This window comes from Cotesia typhae, unplaced genomic scaffold (assembly GCF_013202065.1).
Source record: "Cotesia typhae breed Kobodo isofemale line unplaced genomic scaffold, CoteBio_Ctyphae contig_43, whole genome shotgun sequence".
NCBI lineage: Eukaryota > Metazoa > Arthropoda > Insecta > Hymenoptera > Braconidae > Cotesia > Cotesia typhae.
Window position 1 is genome coordinate 3,195,187 of NW_027423752.1, and position 23,613 is coordinate 3,218,799.

Here is a 23,613-nt window from a genome sequence, read left to right on the forward strand (position 1 = left end):
ATTCTTTATCTTGAAAAATGTCTATTTTTTCTTATCCAGCTTTGCTATTGTACAGAGGTACTATATGGAACAGCCATCCTTTCTATACAATATACCCTATAATCCGCTGTTAATCCGCGATATCCGGAAGACTGTGCAAGTATGCGTGGGTCATATTCCCGAGTACGGCAGACCGATTTTTTCTAGACTTACGACTTCTCTAATCACTAAAACCAATTTTACTTTAATAAGTAGTAATTCTAGATGCAAATATTTTATTACTACAATTGTTTTATTTTTTCAATAATAACTCATTATAAAGTATTATCATTTATATATATTTGATCATTAATTATTACATACATACATACAATATTAATTAAATTAATTAATAACCCATAAATATCAATACTTTAACAATTAATAAAATTATATAATATTTTAGTTTTCAATTATCTATCAACTAATTTAATAAAATATCAAGTTTAACAAATGGAGCATCCATTGCCATGATGTTTAGCTTTTCCGCTTTTGGTGATAACGAAACCAGGACAACATTGGTCGGACCTGATTAATAATTGCGAATTGTCAAGAGATTCATTGCTTTCCATCGCGGGGCAAAATGCGTTCATGAGGACGTTGATATCGTTACAAGGCATCGCTTCTCGTGAAAATTCTGTGTCGGGGGATTTGGTGTCTATTGTGCTGCTTAATCCCGATTTATTGCTGATATTGCTGTTGCTTTTCGATTCTATTCTACCGTGTACACCTGCTGATTGTTCTCTGATTGGAAGACTGTCTCTGTGAGGACGAAAATGTTCTTCGGTATCGTTCAATAGAGAGCCGAAGACGTTCGAAGGATTGCAAACTGCTGTAGAAGTTGATGATACTTCACTGACTGATTTGGAACGGAGTTCTGTGGAGTAAGATAAAAAATTTGGTGTTAGATTATATTTAAAAAATTGAAATAAATTTCTATGAAAATTTATGAACCATAACTTAAATGAAGCCAGTTAGAATTTTTACATTTATCAATTATATATAATGCAATAATAAAAAATTTATTTGTCTTTTGTAACTTTTCATATAATATTATGGTCATTATATTTATTATTATTATAATAATATCGAAAGTATAATAATATAGTTTCCTAAATTTTTTTTGTAGTTACTCAAACTATGCATTAGTTGAAGTTACTAAAAAATCTGAATCGAATCCCGGTTCGGGCTATCCGAATTATTTTTCAGTTTTCTCCGTTAAAGTGAATCAAGATGACTTTTGAGCCCATACTTTACTAAAAATAGTTTAAATAATTATTTTTTTTTATTAAAATTTTAATTAAATAGTGATAATGCTATTTAACTAGATTTTCTTAGTTTAGAGAACGCTATTTTTCTCTCAGTGTACGAAACTGTCAAAAATTATGAATTATGAATAAAAAAAACTTTGGCTTAATGATTTCTCGACATTTTTAATCGCAATATACAGTTTGGGGACTTATGAAATAACTTTCAAAAATAATATTGCTGATATTAATGAGTAGATCAATTACCTACAATTTAATAAAAAAATATTACAGAACAAAAGACATAAAAAAATTGATTATCTCCAAAAAATTTATAAAATATTGAAAAAGTACAAATTAACGTCAATACCTTTTTGACGGTACTAAATATAACTGTAGAAATCCATTTAATAATAAAGATATATCCTTCACAAAATTTCCTTATTCTCTTAATTACATAAATCAATATTTGACAAATAACAAGATCAACAAGTCCAAAACAAAATTAATAAATAATTGAATAAATTTTATCTAGCGTGAAACTCTATCTATTTATAATTACTCCTAAAATTTACCATGATAAATAAATTATCTTACAAAAGCATATGAAAACTTAAAAAAGTCGAAATTCAGGTCAAGGTCTTTCTAATTATACTAAATTTAACTAAAATAACCATTTAATCATACAAATAATCTGAGCCAAAATTTTACTTATTCTTTCAATTATTTAGATTATACAGAATAATACAGATAATCATTCATAAAAAATACCGTAGTCGTGTTTTTGATGCAATCTAATCAATGACAGCAACATTTACCTAAAGTATTAGAACTCTTGGTCGGAGTATTAGCTTCTGAATGACGCGCAACATCTTGAAACGTAATTGGTGAGTAAATGCGCCTCTCATCAGAAATAATTCCCGTAGATCCAAAAGGGGTGGGAGAAGATATTCTTGAGCCAGGAGATTTTGCCGACATATCTCTATGCGAGGTGCTGTCTGCTAATTTGTTTGGAGATACGCAGCTCACATTACCTCCAGTACTTGTAGAAATTAGGGCGCGTTTCTCAGAAACGCGGTTCATCCAGATCGGCGGCTCTTGAATTATTATATTTTTTGTTACGTTGGAGCGCAGGGGGCGTTTTTCCAGCCAATATGTTTTCATTGACCCTATTGAATAGAATTTAACCGAAGAATTATTAAATAAATTGTAAATTGTAAATATTAGTTACCTTTTCCCTTGACCTGTATTTCACCACGCTCCTTGACCTTATAGCAGGGCGACAGTAACTCTTTAGTCGATTCTGATATATGAATTTGCATGGCCTCACTTGTGGCCTCCATACGCGCGGCAGTATTTACAGAGTCGCCAAACAGGCAGTATCGCGGCATTTTTAGACCAACTATTCCTGCTACTACTGCACCACTATGAATACCCACCCGGATTTGCAAATGGTCACCTTAAAAATAACTCTTATTAAAATTAAATTATATCAAGACACATTTTTGCGAAAATTTTTCTTGTTTTGTTTAGAACAAATTTAAGTATTGACTTTTACATTCAAAAGAAATGAAGCTTTATTCTAACAAGACTTTCCAATGGTTCATATAATCTTATCTTGTATACAAATAAATTATACAAAATCAATAACCCGAATATTTTTTTCATTTAGTTTTAAATTGTAGAATAAAAAAAAATGTCAATATTTGAAGTATAAAAGTTATTGATTCAAAAAATTTTTGAAATAGCCTAAAATAATCTTGGATGAAATTGATTTTACGAAGCATTAGAGAGTCCTCTACAATTAATAAATTTTTTTGCCTCCTCTCTGCAAACATTATTATTGTTATACTCTTGTTAGCGAACAAATACTAATATAATTTGTGTACTATCAAACAGATAATTCCAACGAGATTAATTCTTCAATTTTTAAAATATATTTAGTGTAATTATTCTGGTTAAAAATTTAAATTTTAACAAAAAAATTACAAATACTGATTGAATTGAAATTATTGAGTTCTATAATTTTAATTAATAGTATATATTTTTGTCAATATAAATAACTGAAAAAAATGTTCGGTGAAGAATGTAACGCTAAAATAATATTTAGTCTCGGTATTTCTTCAGTTTATATTGGCAGTAAGGGAAATGACGTACATAGGTGGCACACGGGAAGCGCGCGTAATTTGAACTACAATAGACGGTATGAGTTGGTAAAGTGTTTTACAAAGCATTAAAGTGCTCTACGATCGAAATAATTTTTTTTTCTTTTTCTCTACAACTATTGTAATTGCTATACTCTTGTTAGTACACGTACACAACATAATTTGTGTACCATCGAATAGATAATTCAATCAAGATTAACTCTCCGATTTTCAAAAATTTATTCAGAATAGTAGAGACGAGAATATCATTTAAACAAATTAAAATTTTTTTTTTCCAAGAAGTAGAACAATGGTCGCAGCTTGGGAATGCGATATCTTTACAAAAAATTCATGATCTACGTCATTTTCCTTTTAATTGAAAGGATGTCTATTAATTTTTTAAATTTTGTTTCTAATGTGCATACACATGGAGTGTGTTCAGCCGAACTAAGTCCTGAGTAAACTTAGTAAGATATGTACAATACAGAAGATAAATATTTGTATAACAGAGAATGCTTTGACTATACTCAGGCTAACTAAGTTTACTCAGGACTTAGTTCGGCTGAAGACGTTCATTCTGAAACTAGCTGGAGCTGAGTTAAGTAAGGGAAATACCGCGATAGTTTTAATTTTAAAATACTCGAATAATCGACAATCATAAATTTCCTTCTTTCCCACTTTACTCTATAAATTACTAATGCAATATGTGTTCTCTTAAAAATTCAATAAGCATTATGAACCCTGCACTTTTGGGATTTTCAAACTTATTTTAATATTCAATTACCAGTCGAACGATCTTTTAAATCGGTAATAGCTTCAACCATGTCTAAAGCCATATCACAAACACGATCAGCATGATCTGTTTCTTTAGAGGGCGCTCCAGAAACAACCATGTAAGCATCTCCAATCGTTTCAACCTGAAACAATCAACAATATACAATAAACAAAAAAACAATTATCCTTTATATTTTTACAATAATTTATAAAACCTTATAAACACGATTGCGTTCCGTGAGAGTGTCAAAAAGTGAATACATCGCATTCAGCATTGATACAACCTCCATAGGTGTTAATCTGCTACAAATCGCCGTAAAAGTTACGACATCAGAGAATAAAATCGAAACGTTGTCAAACATCTGCAAAAATGATTATTAAATGTTAAATATTGGTATGAAATTGATTGATTAATTGTCACTTAAAATTGATAATAACTCACCTCACAAGTATCGATAGGATTTTCTCCATTTCGCAACCTATCAGCAACCTGTTTCGGTATCATTTGATAAAGAAGTTCATCGGTACGGCGCATTTCTTCATCAAGCTTACGCATCGATTCTTCCAACTTTTTGCTCTTTAATTGTTCTTGATCCAACGCCAGTTTTAGCTCTACAGATTGTTGAGTACCAGCTAGCATCAAATCTCTGCTAAAGTCATGCATCGATAGATCGTTGATGTACAATCCAGTTGCAATTAGTGCGTTAAGATCCGGCATTACCGGAGTACCAAGATACATCATCATCCGCCAATTATCCATATAAATCATTTGTCCCTTTAATCTCAACGTTTTGTCGTCTGATAAATTTTCCTCATCGTCACTGAGAATTAACGCATGTTTCTTGCGATCTGACGGTCGCTCTGTTAAAACTGGCTCAACTGATACTAATTCGAAAATATTATTCGTTCTATGTAATATCTGAAACAATTTACACCAAGTTTAATTACAGTTCGGTACCAGCGATCAATAAGGCCTAAGTAAAAGATATTTTATGAATCCATTTTTTATTAAAAATCTAAGAAACAAATTTCTTCATAGAATTTTTTTCATTTTTATTTCAATTAATAACAAATAAAAAATTAATCAGTGTGAGGGTGGGTGGGGTACAACGACCCCCTTAAGTCGGTTATTTCTTTTTTCAGATTGTCACGATCAAATTCGTTTATTTTCGGTCTATTTCGAATAAATCAGTCGAAATTTTGCAGAAAATCGAAAAAAAAAATTTTTTCCGGGGTACAGCGGCCCTCTTCTCAAAAAAGCATGTAAATTTTTTTTTTTTTACTGAAGCCATTACCATCAAAATCTAGATAATCTACTCCCAGAACACGTCGTCGAGGGAAAATCATGATTCTTACGAGTCTTGAGTATCGCCAAGGACTCAAAGAAAAAAAAAAAATCAAAATGAAGCAAAAAAAAAGGACCGCAGTTAAACAAAAAAAATTAATAAATTCAAAACAATAATAAATAACAATTTAATATCTAATAGAGGTAAAATATTTTGGTTTAGATCATCCAAATAATTTATAAATAGACTATTGCTACATTAAAATCTTAAAAAATCACTCTCTAAACAATAAGGCGTTAGAGCAATTGCTAATTAAATCGTCGACATTAAATTATCTCGATGTGATTTCCTAATTATCGAAAATTTATATTTCATATTTTATTCAAAGTTTAATTTTTTTTTAATTATTTAAACTTTAATGTTAAGCTGTTCATTAGTTTTAAATAGATAATAATTAATAATATAATTAATTTCTTTTATTGCACTTACAGGTTTTAAACATACGTATAAGAAAAAATACAAAAATGTTATTCAGCAATTAATTGATTACATTAGCTTACATTAATTGAAATCGCAAGTTGAGTCTTTAAATTGAGCTTTTAAAATACTAATATCTTGAACCAGACCTTTTTTTTTCTCAAGTCAAAATTAAAAATATGAATTGCGTAGAGTAAGACATCCTTGGAAGAACTCAAATAGAACTTTGAAATTGAGTTATTGCCTGGTGCAGAGGATACCGTGATCAATAATTAATAATATAATTATGGTTTTTCTTTCAAAAAACTGTGTTTTCAATTTTTTCTAAGCTATATAATTCGATTATTTGTTAAATTTTTTAGTTTAATAAAATTTTTTCTATTTCATTTTACTCAAGATAAATACCATTGACCTGAAAAGGCCTAAAATAATAAATTCTTTAAATTTATTACAATTCGAAAAAAAAAAAAAATAATTTTTTCGTTACAATTTTTTTCTTTCGAGTGATCCATTATGCCCCACATATCACATATTGGCCAAAAATGTCATAAAAACATTATAGAGGTCATGACGGAATAGGAAAAAAAAAATTTTTACCTCATTTTTGAGAGGGGTGGTTGTGTTCCACTCTTTCCTAATATTTCTTCGATACATTTATTTAATCAATAAAAATTTTATTAATTAAAAAGTTTTTTCATGTAAGTGATCTTATGTTGAGTTATTCAAGAAAATTTTCCTACAAATTTTATTTTTCAAGCTTCTAATTATCTAAAATGTTTTTTACAAAGCTTGATGGTTTGATTAATATTCTAAAAACCATGCAATTATAAAATTTCAAGTATAAAAGCAGAAGAAAATTTTTCTCCGTGAGATATCTTCGAACCTTTTTAATAAAATAATTGCTACTTTCTATTCATTTTTTTTTTTTTTTATAAATTTAAATGTCTGTCAGTTACCAAATTAAAATTATAATTCTAGAAAAAGTATCTGTAGATAAGAAGGTCATTTATTAAATAATATTTGTAATAAAAAGAAAACTATCCATAAATGTTTATGTTAAAAACTATTTAAGAACACTTTCTATCAAATATAATTAAAAAATGGTTATTTTTACTATAAACAAAAACAAAATTAAATATTCAAAGTGTAGTAGGGTAATAAAGTCTATGCCTTTTGCACACTAACTGATATCATCAAACTATAAATATATATGGTATTTAGAATTAACAATCATGTTAATTTAAAAATAATACTTTGACCATAGATTTTACACACTAAATATACTTAGACTATTTACTTGTTTTAAAAAGTATTTAAAAATTTTCCGACTGTAGTAAAATGAGATCTAATTGTAAGTTTTTTTAAATATGAATTTTTATTCTCGTTTATGGTAAAACTAATAATTTTTGTATTTTTAAGAAAATGTACTCGAATAATGTTTAACATAAAAATCTGTTAATTAAATTGGATATTTTGTATTTTATCAAAAATATTCTTCAGATCTTATTTTCTACCTAAACACTAAATAACCCCAATTAAAAAGTATTGAAAATAACGAAATTTGAATTATTTTTGATACTTCTGAATATTGTCAATACTTTTGAATTTCTTGTGAAGAGTTAACATTGTCAACCGCTTTGAATTTTTATTTTCTAATCAAGGAAGTCTTAAAATCCAATAAAATCTATCAATCACTGATACTCACCGATTGAAACTTGAAAGCAATCAACGGTCTCACTAAATCAAACCAATGTGTGATTTTCTTCCCAACTAAATCTGGTAAAATTACCATTAGAGAATTACCGATGCTCTTAACAATCATGTCATATCTGAAGTAACAAATCTGAATTTTTAAGTAACAATCCAACATTTAAATCTATTACTAATTAATCTATGACCTAACAGCTTACCCAAAAACGATGCAAAATGGGAATATTTCAAATAAAACAGATGCCCCGATCGGTAAATGTTTTTCTTCCCGTGTCATCGCTAGTGACGCTAGCGTAAACGCCCGATTATCGAACGTTAACTGGAAAGTTACGTGTACTGTGTCGAAAAGTACTTCTTCACGCACTAGCTCGATCAGCAGATCCTTGTGGTAAAAATGTCTCGCAACTTCGCGTATTTGGCCCATGGTGTAGTAAACGAAGCCACGTCTTTTGCTTCGGTAATGGAGCGTTAAACCTGTTCAGTCATTAACCAAGGAAAATTAAAAATTTTTCTTAACTCCAAAATTTAATGTGAATGACTATTTTTACCTTGACGAGTTTCATTTTCGCAAATGAAGGATGGTGCTCGCATACGAGGGTAAGAAAATTTTAGATACTCATGAAGATTATCGAGCCCATTGAGAAAATCACGAACATGTCGGCCCAATACCGACAGAACCCTGTCGTATCCGTACTGACCAACGAAACTTACGAAATGTACTCCCATTTGATCGAAAAACTCTTTTTCTGATATACCAAGGATCTGAAGATAAATTAATGGATTGTCATTGATGAATTAATTTTTATTTGTTTTTTTTTTTTTTTTTTTTTTTTTTTTTTTAATTAAGAAAAAACTTACCGAAATGGCTTTTTTAGCGAGTCGTGGGATCAACGTTTCCGGATAGACTTGGTGAACACTAAAACTAGGCTGATCAACAGCCGCAAGTCTTCTTATTTCTTCCCATTTGTCTTCTCCGTATTTTTGCCGAATGAATTCGGACATATTTTCGAGTATTAGTCCATACATATTCTTGCATTAAATTTTCTAGACAAAAGATAGATTGAATTTTTCTAATCAATTACTAATAATTACCAGTACACTGTAAAAAAATTTTCGAAGTGACCGATTTTTAATTGGTTTTATCCCTCCAGAGTGAAATTCACTTTGAGAAGGGTTTTATGTATATAATTAAGGTAGTTGCCCGAGTCGAAAAGGTTCAGCCTTATTTCAAGCTGTTCAAACTGCTAACTCTCGGTGTAACAAATTAAAAATCACAATTTACAATACATTGTAAAAAAAACCCTGGATTCAAACTGAAAGGCCGGGTTATTTCACTTATCAGGACTAGCAGGCTGAAATTCAGTTTAAAGATTTAATGACTGTTTCAGACTGTTCAGTTCGATAGGAGCGTCAAGTAAGGTTTTTCAGGTTAGAATAATGTTTAAATTTAAGGCTCTTCAGGCTGAACATATGTTCAATTTTAAGGCTTTTCAGGTTAATAGTAGGTTAGTTAGAAGAAGGTTGATAAGTTTAAAACCAGGTTGAATTATATTTTTTATAATTTATTGAAATTGAAAAACAAGTACTTGAATAAATAAAAAATAATAAAGAATATTAAAGAATAAAAAATAAAAAATAATAAAAGATAATTATTAATGGAAACCATGCCGAATCTTTTTATTTTTTTGCTTGCTTCGTCTTCTGATAGCCTCTCTTATTTGAACTAATGTGATTAATTTCATTAATAAGTTTTTTTCTATCAACCAGTTCTTCTCCAACTTTTCCATGGTTAATCCAAGCTGAAATGAAAAGTTGTGTCATCAATTTGCAATTACAATAATTTATAAATAATATTTTAATATCAAACCTTACCTAATAACCCGTTAAACAACTTAGTATTTATTTTCGGACGAGATTTAGGCCCCTTTCCAGTCGCAGAAAAGTGAACAATATTTTCGCCATAAACAGCCAGTAAAACTTCTTTCACAATGACATTCCATGCATGCTCTTCTTCGTACTTGAAATCTATCAATGTTTTTACATTTTTTGGAAGGTAAAACCCACATTTAGGATAGATCTCAACCTAAATAATAACAAATAAATAAGGTAAAATAAATAATCAATATGGGATTTTGAATTTGAGTAATTAGACTTACTTTGTCATCATCATCTTTTAAAAAAGTTTCTGGAACCTAAACGAAGTGTAAAATATAAGAAATTACTTCTAAACAACTACTAATTTTTTAACTGATTAAAAATAATTATTATTCCTACTTAATTAACTACCTTATATCCGTTATCAACAATTTTTGAAGCTTGTTGTTGAAGATCATAAGCTCTTTTAAACGACAAATAAATTTGTTCTTGCATCCAGACATCTCGTTCTGTAACTGTAAATATGAAAAATTTATTAAATCGAAATTTAACAAAAATTTACACCTAAGTTTAACCTTACTTTGTCCACGAGGCAGCGTAGCGATCAATTCTGCTACTTCTGGAAGAGTTTCTTGCTCTTCATCTTCTTGTGAACTGTCGGATTCAATAGCAGCATTAGGAATGACCGATAGCGAGTGCGGTGGCACAGTTCCGGGTGCTTCAATATGTACGTTTGATTGATCTTGATGTGATGTTGATGGTAGAGAATTTTGAGTATTTTTTGGCCCATTTTTTGTACATGTTGTAATTAAAACCTGTTGTTTAATGGAATTTTGAGCTGAAGATTCATTATGCGTTGAATGCTGACTTAAATAAGCTGGTGGTTCGGGTAAACTTTCATGACCTATTTGTGTCATTGAAGCTTCATGATTTTCTTGGTGAAAAGCTGCTGAGCTATTAAAGTTTGACCCAAGTGGATTAGAATCATATGCTCTCGCGCAATAAGTTATCATAGGTGGTGATGTATACATTAGGGTGGGTCAAAAAAATCGAATAATTTATTTTTGACTTTATACTCTGAAAAATAGGTTCGTAGACACCTAAAAAGAATTCTCTCCAAGTATAAGCTCTTAATTATAACGGGAAGGTCCTCCGCTTTGCGGGTTTCTATTTTTTTCGAATAATCAGATAAAAAAATTTATATCTCGCTTCCAACTGCTTGGAAAAATATTCCGTGGCATAGATTTTGTGAGAAATTGAATGCTTTACAAAAAAGGTCTCTTATGACTTTTTCAAAAACTCAACCGATTAAAAGATATTCATAGTTGAAGTTTGGCTATTTTAAGGAAAATATTCGTTTTTATTATGAATTTTATAAGTCGATGAAAAAAAATTATTTCGGATTGCGGAACTCATGATTTTGTAGGAAATTTACTGCTCTACAAAAATGGTCTCTTATGATTTTTTGATTAAGTGAAGCTGTTACGAGATATTCATCGTCAAACATTAACGAATATCAATATTTCCAGTTTTTGATCAATAATTCGATAAATTTTAATTTAAACTATGAGTTTCAGGAAAATTTACATAAATTTGAGTTTCGATCGATAAAGAAATGTTATAATAAGTTAGATAAAGAATTATTGGAATTATCATTGATTTTCCTTGGAGAAATGCCTCAAGAAAAGATTTCTTTCAAACGTCCTGGTGCTGTTCATCATGCTAGATGGATGGCTAAGGCCATTTATAGTTTAAAAATGTATCTATTCAGAGATGAATTCAAACTCTCTCAGAAAGAATTGCATGGTCTTCGTCATTTCTGTATTTTTATAGTCACATTGTATTTAAAAGCTTGGTTTTCATCAACTTCTGCAACAACTGCTGCTTATCATGACTTGCAGTTTATGAAAAATTTATTGGAGTACAAACATATCAATCCTTTGATTTCTTCAGCTACGTGTGAAAAAATGATTTCGCACTTATGGTATTTGAGCGATGAACTTGCCATTTTATCACTGTTTGACGATGGCGTTCCATTAGAAGTAAAAAAGTATTGTTGAAGCTGTTAATACTCGTGAAGGTACAGATTCTAAAGCTAAAAGATTTGTAATTGCTAAAAAGATTTGAATTCATTGGCGCAGAGAACTCTGAGTGACTTTGTGTCTAAAAAGTCATTAAATCTTTTCAAAATCTTCGATCTACCGTATGACTTTCTTGATGTCGATGTTGAATTATGGCCTACTAATGAGAGTTATCTCGAAAATAAAGAATACTTTCAACAACTAAAAGTTGTCAATGATTCAGCAGAGCGAGCTGTTGCATTAGTTAGTGAATATAATCAATGCTTGACAAAAATGAAGAACAATTCCAGTACTTATTGCAAGTTGTCAAAGAACATCAAAAACATTCCCAAATTGTAATAAAAGAAATTATTTATAGTAATAGCGTACTGTTATGTTAAAAATATAGACAATTATATTGCAATTGATAATTCAATAAAAAATTTATCTATAAAAAAGTTAAATACTGGTTGTTTCTCACTTGATTCAATACTTTTCATATTAAATTTGACAAAGAAATATGTCATTCACTTCAAATTAAACTAATCATTGGCTATATGTCGAAAAAATGCTCTAATTTCTTGTTTTAATGCAATCAAACAAGCTCAAGACTGAAAACAATATTAAAAAAATTGTTTATAACATTTCTTTATCGATCGAAACTCAAATTTATGTAAATTTTCCTGAAACTCATAGTTTAAATTAAAATTTATCGAATTATTGATCAAAAACTGGAAATATTGATATTCGTTAATGTTTGACGATGAATATCTCGTAACGGCTTCACTTAATCAAAAATCATAAGAGACCATTTTTGTAGAGCAGTAAATTTCCTACAAAATCATGAGTTCCGCAATCCGAAATAATTTTTTTCATCGACTTATAAAATTCATAATAAAAACGAATATTTTCCTTAAAATAGCCAAACTTCAACTATGAATATCTTTTAATCGGTTGAGTTTTTGAAAAAGTCATAAGAGACCTTTTTTGTAAAGCATTCAATTTCTCACAAAATCTATGCCACGGAATATTTTTCCAAGCAGTTGGAAGCGAGATATAAATTTTTTTATCTGATTATTCGAAAAAAATAGAAACCCGCAAAGCGGAGGACCTTCCCGTTATAATTAAGAGCTTATACTTGGAGAGAATTCTTTTTAGGTGTCTACGAACCTATTTTTCAGAGTATAAAGTCAAAAATAAATTATTCGATTTTTTTGACCCACCCTAGTATACATGCAATCCATCTTCTCATTTCTTGATTCAGGTCTGGTTGAAGTTTGAATAGAAGGCCGTTTATCAGTTATTAATACATTACTGACTATTTTTGGTGTTGGCTTCTGTGCATCTAAATTCATTAGTACATATGGTTCTTCATCTAAAGTTCTATGGTTGAAATGAGGAGTTGGGAGACTGTGTTGATAAGGAAGGACATTATTTGATCCTGGTGGTCTTGGTTGAGCATAATATCCCGGCGGATTTGTGCTATTTTTGGATAGTTGTTGCTGTGCTGGCTCGATAGTGTTCTGCATCGGTGATATATCGCAATCAAATCCTGTCGCTGGATGCTTATTGATTAATGAAGTGGTTAACTCATGTTTTTGTTTAGGTGTTGACTCAATAGTTACTGCTGGATCATTATGATTATCATTAATTTGTGTTATAATACTTGGAGTCTCCAATGATGTTGAAGAACCGTCCTGAGATTGTGTTTTAGTCAAGAGTGGAGGAGTCTGCGGCTGCTGTTGTATCATAATGCTTGGAGTAGCCGATGATGTTGAAGATTCGTGCTGAGATGGTGTTTCAGTCAATAGTGGAAGAATGTGCTGCTGCTGTTGTATCATAATACTTGGAGTAGCCGATGATGTTGAAGAGTTATCCAGATTTCTTGCTGTAATGCCTTTATCAATAGAAAGATTACTAGCTGTTGATACTAATTTTATGCGCTTATTGCTCTCAAAAATATTATTATCTAACCCAATTTTCTCATCAATTTTTCTTTTATTTAAATTCAATACAGCCGACTTCTCGTCTTGATTATCAACTTCATCAGGAATTTTTTCTTCTTCAGACCTAGCTTTCGCTTGTTCAATCGCCAACGACACATTTTCCTCATTAATTGCTTTTTGTTGTAATACTTTTTCATCCTCTGAAATAAAATTTTATTACTTTAGTACATAATGCGTATAATTCTAAATACGTACAAAATTGTTGTTGAATCTAATTTTTTTTTTACTTTTTAACCTTGACTTAGTTTATTATTCAATTATTTATTACTTTAAGGATTCACTAACTTCTTAAAATTTTTTTACTTACCTCCTATGTCTATCAGCTTAGTCTCGACCTTATTATAATTAAACACTGTGCCAATTACCCTGTGTTTAACATTTTTTATTGTTGTTAATGGTACAACAAAATGTTTTTTAGTACGCATACACCATAGACTTGCGAATTTTTTTTTTTCCACGGCCACGACCCATATTATTATAATTTATTTATTGTATTTTAAAAAATTACAATAAGCTAGTTGAAGGTTATAAAAAAACAATCTCGGTGATTGAGGACTAACATTAAATTATCAATGAATGGATTTATAAAAAAGTTTTTTAACTTTTCTTCAAAAATAATTTTGTCAGTGTATAATTGATTTATATTCACTGATTTACTTCTTATTTGTCATTAATTTTTTCCAATAACAATTTAATATGTATCTACGTAGTCACAATTACGTGTTGGTTACGTTTTGAGAGAAATCAACTGAAATCCAACATGGAGGCTACGTCAGTAAAAAAAAACTATAGTTTAAGAAAACTATAGATTAAGAATACTATAGTTCAACTATAGTTGAAGTATATTTTATAAACAAATTATATTAAATTACCTCTCATCGCAGGTTAAGTTTATTTGTTATTTGTTTTAGAAGTGTCAAGAAATCAAATAATACTGTGCTTTTTCATTTGATTTTTTGTGTTGTTGACATTTTATAAAAACTAACACGTGATGTCTCGAAAACCGATGAGAAATTTGTTAAGCCATCGACAATATATTGCTCGACTAAGACCTATTATTAATCAAATTAATAGAGAAGTAGCAGATGGTGTTCAATTAGAAGATAATCAGCCTCAAATTAATAATAATCCAAATATTGAAGATCAAGATTTGCCAATCGAAAATCAAGTCCCACTACAACCGAAGTAAGAACATTTCTTTCAATTTTTTATTACTCTAAATCAAATTTTTTTTTGTTTGAAAAATAAAGCATGTTATAATTATTTTTTTAGTGATGATGAACCACCAGATATATTTCCTGATTTTGAAGAATTTTATGAAAGGGCCCAACAAAATAATGGAGCTGATGATGTGTAAGATATTTGGATTCTGTTTTTATCACTTTAAATTTGACAAATACTTCTCAGTATTTGACTATTGATTTCACTTATTTTTTTTTGCAGGTTAATTGATGAATTGCTGCCTAATAGACATCCTGGTTTTGATAATGAACATCAAAATCAATATTTGCAAAATGAGCATAATATATTCGAAATACCTATCAGAAGAAATGAAAATTCTGATGATGAAGATGAAGAAAGACAAGAACAAAATCATGATGATGATAATAATCCTTTGTATTTAGGGGCTGAAATAACAAAGAGAGAAAGTATGCTGGTAATTTTAGCAATGTGTCTAAAACACCACTTGTCTATGACATGCATAGATGATTTAATCCGAGTTATTGAATTACATTGCTTAAGCCGAGGATTAATTAAAAATAGTCTATATAAATTTCAAAAATATTTTAATTTAGACAAAGAAAATGTTAAAAAACACTTCTATTGTCCATCTTGTGCTAGTCAACTTAATAATGAGAATGAAATATGTAATATGTGCCTGCAAACAAAAAGTACATTTTTATTGGAGCTACCAATTATTAATCATTTGAAAGAAATGTATAAAAGAGAAAACTTTTTTAATTCCTTACAAGAAAGATTCAATCGACCTAACATACATAATAACATAACTGATATTTTCGACGGAGAGTTGTATAAGACTTGGACTGATAATGGATTTTTATCGAATCCTAATAACATTTCATTTACCTGGTATACGGATGGCGTGCCGGTATTCAAGTCATCAAAAATAAGTGTCTGGCCAATTTATCTCACAATTAACGAACTACCGTTTGAGGACCGAAAAAAAAATTTTAATACTTTATTATTGGGACTGTGGTGTGGTGATAAAAAACCGCATTTTAATTCATTTTTCTATGCCTTCAGACCTGTATTTGAATCTTTATTGCTTGATGGAATCAAAGTTTTCTGTCCAGGAGAAAACGAAATAACTGTGAGAGGTGCCCTGTTAATGGGAGTTTGTGATTTACCAGCTAAAATAGATAGCTTGAACTTTGTTAATTTCAACTCAAAATATGGATGTTCAGTATGTTTTTTCGAAGGCCGAGTAATGCAAATTGGTCCCAGATCGCACTTACAAGTTTACCCGTACTCTAACACTTTTCAACTACGAACTTCAAGAATTTGTAAAGATCTAGCGCGACAAGCTACTCCTGCGAATCCACAATTAGGCATAAAAGGACCTACATCACTGGCTAAACTTATGCCTGATTTTATGAGCGGCATGTGTATCGATCGAATGCATGCTGTTGATGGTGGTGTCATCAAAAAAATTTTGAATTTAGTATTTAATATTTCATACAGGAATGAACCATTCTCTTTGTATGCAAATAAAGACACTATTAATAATCGTTTACAATTGATAAAACCACCAAAATTCATTCATCGTTTGCCTAGAACAACTGATGACCTAATTCATTGGAAAGCTTCAGAGCTAAAAAGTTTTTTTTATTATTATTCAATAGCGGTGTTTGAAGGAATAATGAGAGCTGAATATTTTAATCATTATTTGTTATTAATGGTGTCGATGTATTTTTTGAGTGCTGATGAAATATCAGAACTTATGATTACTACTGCTGAAGACTTTTTGCATCGATTTGTTCGTGAATTTCAACAATTGTATGGAGAAAAATTTTCATCGATTAATATTCATTTACTGTTACATTTACCAAAATGTACGAGGCTACACGGACCACTTTGGGCTCATCATTGTTATGAATATGAAAGTTTTAACGGTAAGATATTACTTTATATTCACGGAACTAGACATATTGGATCGCAAGTATCTAGTGGACATGGTCATCTTATTAAAATGATAACAGACGTGGAACAAATTCCAAATCAAAATGTCCAAGAATTTTGTCGTAATAAAAAAAAACAATCAACTACACTAGTCACAAAAATTAAGGGATATAAAAAAAATTCCAAATTTTTTGGTGATTTTCAGCGAGCTGTAACTCCGAGGAAAATGATCGCACAGAAAAAAAAAAAAAGCAAATTGTAGCTCCAAGTATCTAGTTTTTAGATATGACCATGAAAATTTTTTGTCATCGTCAGGTCTGGAGAAATCCTAAGAAAACTACTGAAAAAAATTTTTCGAAATTTTTTTCGTCTTAAAAAGGTCTACGGGCTCCAAAAAATTTTTTCGATTGTTTCGTTTAAAAGCTCTTTTAGTAAATTTAATACCCTTTAATTTGACGTAATCAAAAGCCTGTACGATAATTTGCCGCGGAGTTATCGTCAATCAAAGCAAAAAAGTTTTTTTGACTTTGGAAATCAATAACTCTGGAAATAATGACCGTATAGGAAATCGAAGGAGGGTTTTGAAAACTACACAATATTCTCTATAAGAGAACGTAAACCGCTTTTGAAGAAAAAATTTTTTTAATTGAAAACTCGGACTGAAAAAAGACAAAAATTCGCATAATTAAGGATATTTGGATAACTTGGTATAACTTTGGATAAAATGGATGAACGAAGGATATCGTTGGTAATTTTTTAACTTCAAAGTGTCCCCTAAAATCCCTAAGAAATTCAAAGCGCTGCGATTTTTTGTTCATAGTGCCCAGAAGCTTCAAATTCTGTGTTTTCGCAAAAATCACCATTATGAGCAATTTTGTGATTTTTATTCATTTTTCCATTGAAAAAATTTTTTTCAAAATTCTTTATTTTTTGATCAAAGAGATTGATTTTTCAAGAAATTTGAAAAAAAAATTTCAATTTTTTCGAAAATTTTTTCGAAATTTTCTCAATTTTTTCGACTGTTGTTTTACCGCCGGCATTAGCGTTACCCAAAGCATACCACGTGGAGGTTGCTCGGTCGGATTTACGCTTCTCACACGTGTGTGTGTGTGTGTGTGTGTGTGTGTGTGTGTGTGTGTGTGTGTGTGTGTGTGTGTGTGTGTGTGTGTGTGTGTGTGTGTGTGTGTGTGTGTGTGTGTGTGTGTGTGTGTGTGTGTGTGTGTGTGTGTGTGTGTGTGTGTGTGTGTCTTTGTCTGCGTGTTTGTCTGTTTGCAGCTGCCGAATGACCTCTGTACGCACGGCAGTAACTGCTCAGTACCGTGTATTGCCACTTCTGTTCCGAATCACAGCTCGTAAACGCTCTTGCATGTTGATGCATCGTCGAATATCACGTTGCGAAATTCCTTGCCAACAACGTAACAACGCTTGAGTCAACTGATGAAGATTGTGCAGTTGCGGATAGTCTCGCCGCAATCGACGCCCAAGCATGTCCCAAACATGCTCAATTGGGTTCAAATCAGGACTCATCGCTGGATGATTAAGCGTTGTTACGTTGTTGGCGCGGAGAAAAGTTCGCGTACGAACTGCAGTGTGAGGACGAGCATTATCCTGCATCAAAATGAACCGTCTTGCCCCCATGCGTGTGCGCATAGGCAGGACGTGTGGCTCCAGAATTTCGTCGACGTACCTATCGGCAGTCAACGTCCCACGAACGATGACCAACGGGGTTCTGGTATTGAAGGACACGCCTGCCCACACCATGACTGATCCACCATTGAAAGCTGTAACTGGTCTCGTAAAACCATCCCGATCTCGTTCTCCACGACGGCGCCAAACGAGAGATCGTCTATCGCTGCCATGAAGACAAAATCGAGATTCGTCAGTCCATAATACACTGGTCCACTGTCTACGACCCCAATGGTGATGATCATGAGCATAGGCCAATCGGGCTCGGCGATGTCGTGGAGTGAGCATAGGCACGCGATTTGCGCGTCTAGCGCGTAGTCCTTGCTCTCGAAAGCGATTTCGAACCGTCGATGCCGATATGTGTTGTTGGGGAGGACGTTGTCGACGATTGCGAAATTGATGAGCGATCGTGTGGGCATGCGCAGTAGGGTTTCGACGAGCTTCTCGAATGATAGCTCGATCATCACGCTCGGTAGTGATTCGTAGTCTACCTTGACCCGGACGACGATCGTAACTTTGAGTCGCGTTAAATCGGGCATAGGCCCGACTGATAACGGACTGGCTCACTCCCCATAGAAGCTGCTACTTCCACCTGACTGTAGCCCTCTTGAAGGAGGGTAACAATGCGAGCCACATCTGTGGCAGCTAAATGTCGACGAGGCATATCAAAAGGTGCTTATCAAAGAAAAGCTTACATAAAATTCACGTAAGGAATTTAGGCTAAAAAGAAAACGTAAAATTCAAGTTTTGTGTGAGGAAAAGCCGAACTCCGCGGGGGGTATATCAATTTGTTTTTATTGAATTTTTAAAATGAGATTTAAAACTAAGGCAGTTGTAGCGGACAGAAAAAATTGAGTTAATTTTTTTTGACAATAGTGAAGCATTCTGAAGACGATAAAAAAAAAAAAAAAAAAATTTTTGATAAAAAAATTTCGAAAAAATTGAAATTTTTTTTTTTTTTTTTCAAATTTCTTGAAAAATCAATCTCTTTGATCGAAAAAATAAAGAATTTTGAAAAAAATTTTTTCAATGGAAAAATGAATAAAAATCACAAAATTGCTCATAATGGTGATTTTTGCGAAAACACAGAATTTGAAGCTTCTGGGCACTATGAACAAAAAATCGCAGCGCTTTGAATTTCTTAGGGATTTTAGGGGACACTTTGAAGTTAAAAAATTACCAACGATATCCTTCGTTCATCCATTTTATCCAAAGTTATACCAAGTTATCCAAATATCCTTAATTATGCGAATTTTTGTCTTTTTTCAGTCCGAGTTTTCAATTAAAAAAATTTTTTTCTTCAAAAGCGGTTTACGTTTTCTTATAGAGAATATTGTGTAGTTTTCAAAACCCTCCTTCGATTTCCTATACGGTCATTATTTCCAGAGTTATTGATTTCCAAAGTCAAAAAAACTTTTTGCTTTGATTGACGATAACTCCGCGGCAAATTATCGTACAGGCTTTTGATTACGTCAAATTAAAGGGTATTAAATTTACTAAAAGAGCTTTTAAACGAGACAATCGAAAAATTTTTTTGAAGCCCGTAGACCTTTTTTAAGACGAAAAAAAATTTCGAAAAATTTTTTTTCAGTAGTTTTCTTAGGATTTCTCCAGACCTGGAGATGAAAAAAAATTTTCATGGTCATATCTAAAAACTAGACACTTGGAGCTACAATTTGCTTTTTTTTTTTTTTTTCTGTGTGATCATTTTTCTCGGAGTTACAGCTCGCTGAAAGTCACCAAAAAATTTGGAATTTTTTTTATATCCCTTAATTTTTGTGACTAGTGTATTAATGAAGAAGTATATGAGGATGGATATAGCATTGGAACTTATAAAATACTTCAAGAAATTCCTGATATTATTATTAGCGCTATGAATAATTCTGGGATTGTTAGAAACGGAGTAATAATTTTGAAATTTCTAAGATTATTAAAAAAAAAAAAATTATATATATCAGAGGAATATACTAGAGCAGTAAAAACTTCAACATCAGTGGTAAAATACTCAGATGCAGGAACAGAAGTAGTTGGTCGAATACTGTGTTTTATAAAATATTTGCATTGTCAATGTTTAAGAAACAACTGTACATGTGATTTTAAATATTATGCAATTATTCAGAAACTTATCCGAACTAATTCATACATTATTGATGGTGATAACTTTCAAGTTAATAGCTCTAATATATTTTATAAGTGTTCTGAGACAAATATTTATCAAGCTATAGATGTAAATAACTTACTTACACCATGTATTTTTATTAACATTAATAACCAATCACATGTTATTTATCCATTAAACACTAAAGAATTAGAATAATAATAAATATCAGCAATAGAAGTATTTCGTTGAATGTTTTATGATTAACCCTTTTCAATTATTTGCCTGCAACTGAAAGTACAACACATGACAATGCATTGCTGTTTTAATAATAAATTATTTACTTAATAAATAAAAATAGTTTTCTCATTATTTACAGAATTGAATGAAATCACAAACTACATAATAAGACTTTAGTTTTAATCATTAACAAAAAATATTTAATTCCAGTTGATTATCAAAATGTTGAAACTGCATGCTCACATTTTTCTTTTAGAATAAAAATTCACAGTTATTAACTTTTAAATTCGAGAACACCAATTCTTGTTAGTAAATAATTCAACATTAATGTATTATCACTTGTGTAATTAAAAACAACATTTTAATCATATCAAAAACATTAATTAATAAACAACTATACGAATTCACAAAATCAGGATATTAAGTTGGAATTTATGATCAAATGATTGTTTAGGTTGTTCAGTTTAAAAATATGCTCAAAGTCTAAACTGGTTCCAACCTGAATAACATACAGTTTGATATTGATATATTAACAGGCTGCTCAGTTTCTATTTAGGTTGAAAATTTTACCATGTAGCAGGTTAATGAGTTTCAAAATAAGTTCAAAGTTGATGATAGTTTCAACTTGACTAACCTACAGGTTGTTCAGCTCGGATTCAGTTTGATATTAATATCTTAGCAGGCTGACCAGTTTATAATCATGTTTAAAATTCTATGACGTAGCAGGTTGTTCAGTCTGAAAGCAAGTTCAAAGGCAAAGCTACTTTCACCCTGACAAGCCTACAGCTTGGTCAGTTTCAATTAAGTTTGATTTCATTGTGTCAGCAGGCTAGTCAGTCTGAAAAAAGTCTGAAAAATTTATATTTTTTTTAAGCTGCAGCTTAGTCAGGTTGAATTAAATTTCATGAGCAGGCTAGTCAGCTTGAAATTAAAGACGCTAGTAGGCTGAGCAGCTCGAATTAAGGCTCAATTCAGGGTAGTCAGTTTGAAATTAAGTTCAGTTCAGGATAGTCAGCTTGGTTTCAGGTGCAATTCAGCTTTAGCAGCTTGAATTAATGCTGATTATTTTCGACTCGGGCAGTTATTCATAAATAAATAGATGGTCAAAAATTTTTTTAATTTTTTTTTAAGCTCACAACAAATATATTAAAAGAATGTCAGTTTTTTTAAAGTTTCTGACCGTTAATTTTTTTTTTATAACTAAGAAACTGGTACAAAACTGCAGAAAGCGCATGCGATCAATGTTAAATATCCTATTTTTAATTCAATTCACCTCGAGTGATAGGTGGTCAATCGACTTCAAATTTTTAGGGTAATTGTATAATCGTGTCCTTAATAAGTATAAAAAAATTTAGGACTTTCTACCGCTATACCTTAACCACGACAACTACCTTGATAAACAAGAACTCCGCAGAGTAAATTCTTTGATTTTTTTTTTGTTGAGTAAAAATAAAAAAATTATTGTTATTCGTTTAGAAATTACAAAATGCGTATTTAGAAATTTTAACAACTTATACAATTATAAAATCTATTACTAGTTCGACATATGACAAATATATAACAAATACATGTTAATATTTAAAAAAAATTGCATTAAAATTTTATTTTATACAAGTAGTATTTTTTTTTTAAATGCATACTGATTTATTTTTTAAGAAATCCCAAAAATTGCCGTATAAAAGTTATATTTCAGTATCTTTAAAGTAATTAATTTTATTTAATTAAACGTGGCAATCTTAATAACTTTTTTTTTACTTTTTACATTCAAATTTATCAACAAAACTTTAAAAAATTTTCATAAAAATTTGATTTAATGTTTCGAAGTCAATTTTTTAAAAGAATATAATTAATATTTACAATCTTCAACTTGAGATAAATAGATTGAAGTATTTGTTAGTAATTTGTCATGTTAAGCTTGTTTCAGCTAAATAAAAATCAATTTTAATCTAAAAACTCCGTACTCGGATTTTTTATTGAATTAAAATTCATATTCACTCCGTTAAAAAAAAAATTCCAGATTTACTCCTTACGCGTAATGTTTTATTTCTTCACTCCGGTACCTCAAGTAATGAAAGTGTAAATTCACTCCGAATTCACTCTTGATTATTTACAGTATACTTGATAAAAAAAGAAAAAAAAATTATATTAATTTGAAGAATTTTATCTGAAAAAAATAAAACTAAAAGTAAAAAGATTTATTGTGAGCACACTTGTAAGTTCGGTCACGTTTTCTTACTCAACGAATACACTAAATAATAAAACTAGAATCAATTTCTGCAGCATTCTTCAGGAGCAAGGTCTTTAAATTTAGTTGATCTTATTTGCAAAAATTTAGTTCGCTAAAATAATATGTTAACTTTCTCTTTTAAATACAAACTATCAATTAATAAAATTTATACTATAGCTATAAATAATAAAATTTGATTATAAAATCAAATAATAGTTATCGTTAAACAGCAATAGATCTTACCTCCGAAACTAAAAACAAGATATCCTTTATATTGAAACAACACGCGAACTTGTCTTCTCACGGTTAATAAGCACGCACTGATTGTTTTATAATTGACATCTATTAATAACTCACAACTTTTAAATTTAACTCGGCAGTAATCGGTTTTATAGTATTGAATGTGAATTTACAATTAATAATTAATAACTAATGAGTATGACTACGAAGTTTTAAACCCACAAACTTCTCGATACAAGTGCGCTATATTTCGTCTTTCTATAAATAATAAAACGCAACTAAACGAACGAGGACTGTAGTGGAGTCACTAAAAAAATATCCTGAAATAAATTTCCAGTGCAACTTATTATTTCTCATAATATTATACTAGAAATTTATATATAA

The 23,613-nt window shown here is 30.5% G+C and overlaps 3 protein-coding genes across 5 annotated transcripts; 1 reads left to right on the plus strand and 2 right to left on the minus strand.

The window, feature by feature from the left end:
* Window positions 1-343: 343 nt before the first annotated feature.
* On the minus strand, window positions 344-23,246 carry Gyc88e (Guanylyl cyclase at 88E). Of its 3 annotated transcripts, none has more exons than XM_074244055.1 (11): window positions 23,233-23,246; window positions 8,515-8,700; window positions 8,205-8,418; window positions 7,857-8,130; window positions 7,652-7,775; window positions 4,626-5,102; window positions 4,399-4,545; window positions 4,194-4,326; window positions 2,497-2,724; window positions 2,084-2,434; window positions 344-895 (listed from the first exon to the last, which is right to left on the minus strand). In XM_074244055.1, exons 2-11 carry the CDS (start codon window positions 8,680-8,682, stop codon window positions 465-467), a joined length of 2,547 nt encoding a protein of 848 aa, XP_074100156.1. In that variant the 5' UTR covers window positions 8,683-8,700; window positions 23,233-23,246; the 3' UTR covers window positions 344-464. The 3 variants fall into 3 exon arrangements, with proteins under 3 accessions (XP_074100156.1, XP_074100157.1, XP_074100155.1); XM_074244056.1 differs by lacking the exon at window positions 23,233-23,246 and adding an exon at window positions 21,333-21,352; XM_074244054.1 differs by lacking the exon at window positions 23,233-23,246 and having other exon boundaries at window positions 8,515-9,241.
* On the minus strand, window positions 9,198-11,518 carry LOC141528153 (uncharacterized). The gene is made up of 5 exons (XM_074244057.1): window positions 10,112-11,518; window positions 9,943-10,046; window positions 9,813-9,848; window positions 9,529-9,739; window positions 9,198-9,455 (listed from the first exon to the last, which is right to left on the minus strand). The coding sequence occupies exons 1-5, from the start codon at window positions 10,560-10,562 to the stop codon at window positions 9,334-9,336; spliced, it is 924 nt and encodes a 307-aa protein (XP_074100158.1). The 5' UTR covers window positions 10,563-11,518; the 3' UTR covers window positions 9,198-9,333.
* LOC141528425 (uncharacterized) lies at window positions 14,589-23,299 on the plus strand. The gene is made up of 4 exons (XM_074244473.1): window positions 14,589-14,782; window positions 14,870-14,950; window positions 15,026-16,860; window positions 23,220-23,299. The coding sequence occupies exons 1-4, from the start codon at window positions 14,589-14,591 to the stop codon at window positions 23,297-23,299; spliced, it is 2,190 nt and encodes a 729-aa protein (XP_074100574.1).
* Window positions 23,300-23,613: the final 314 nt, after the last annotated feature.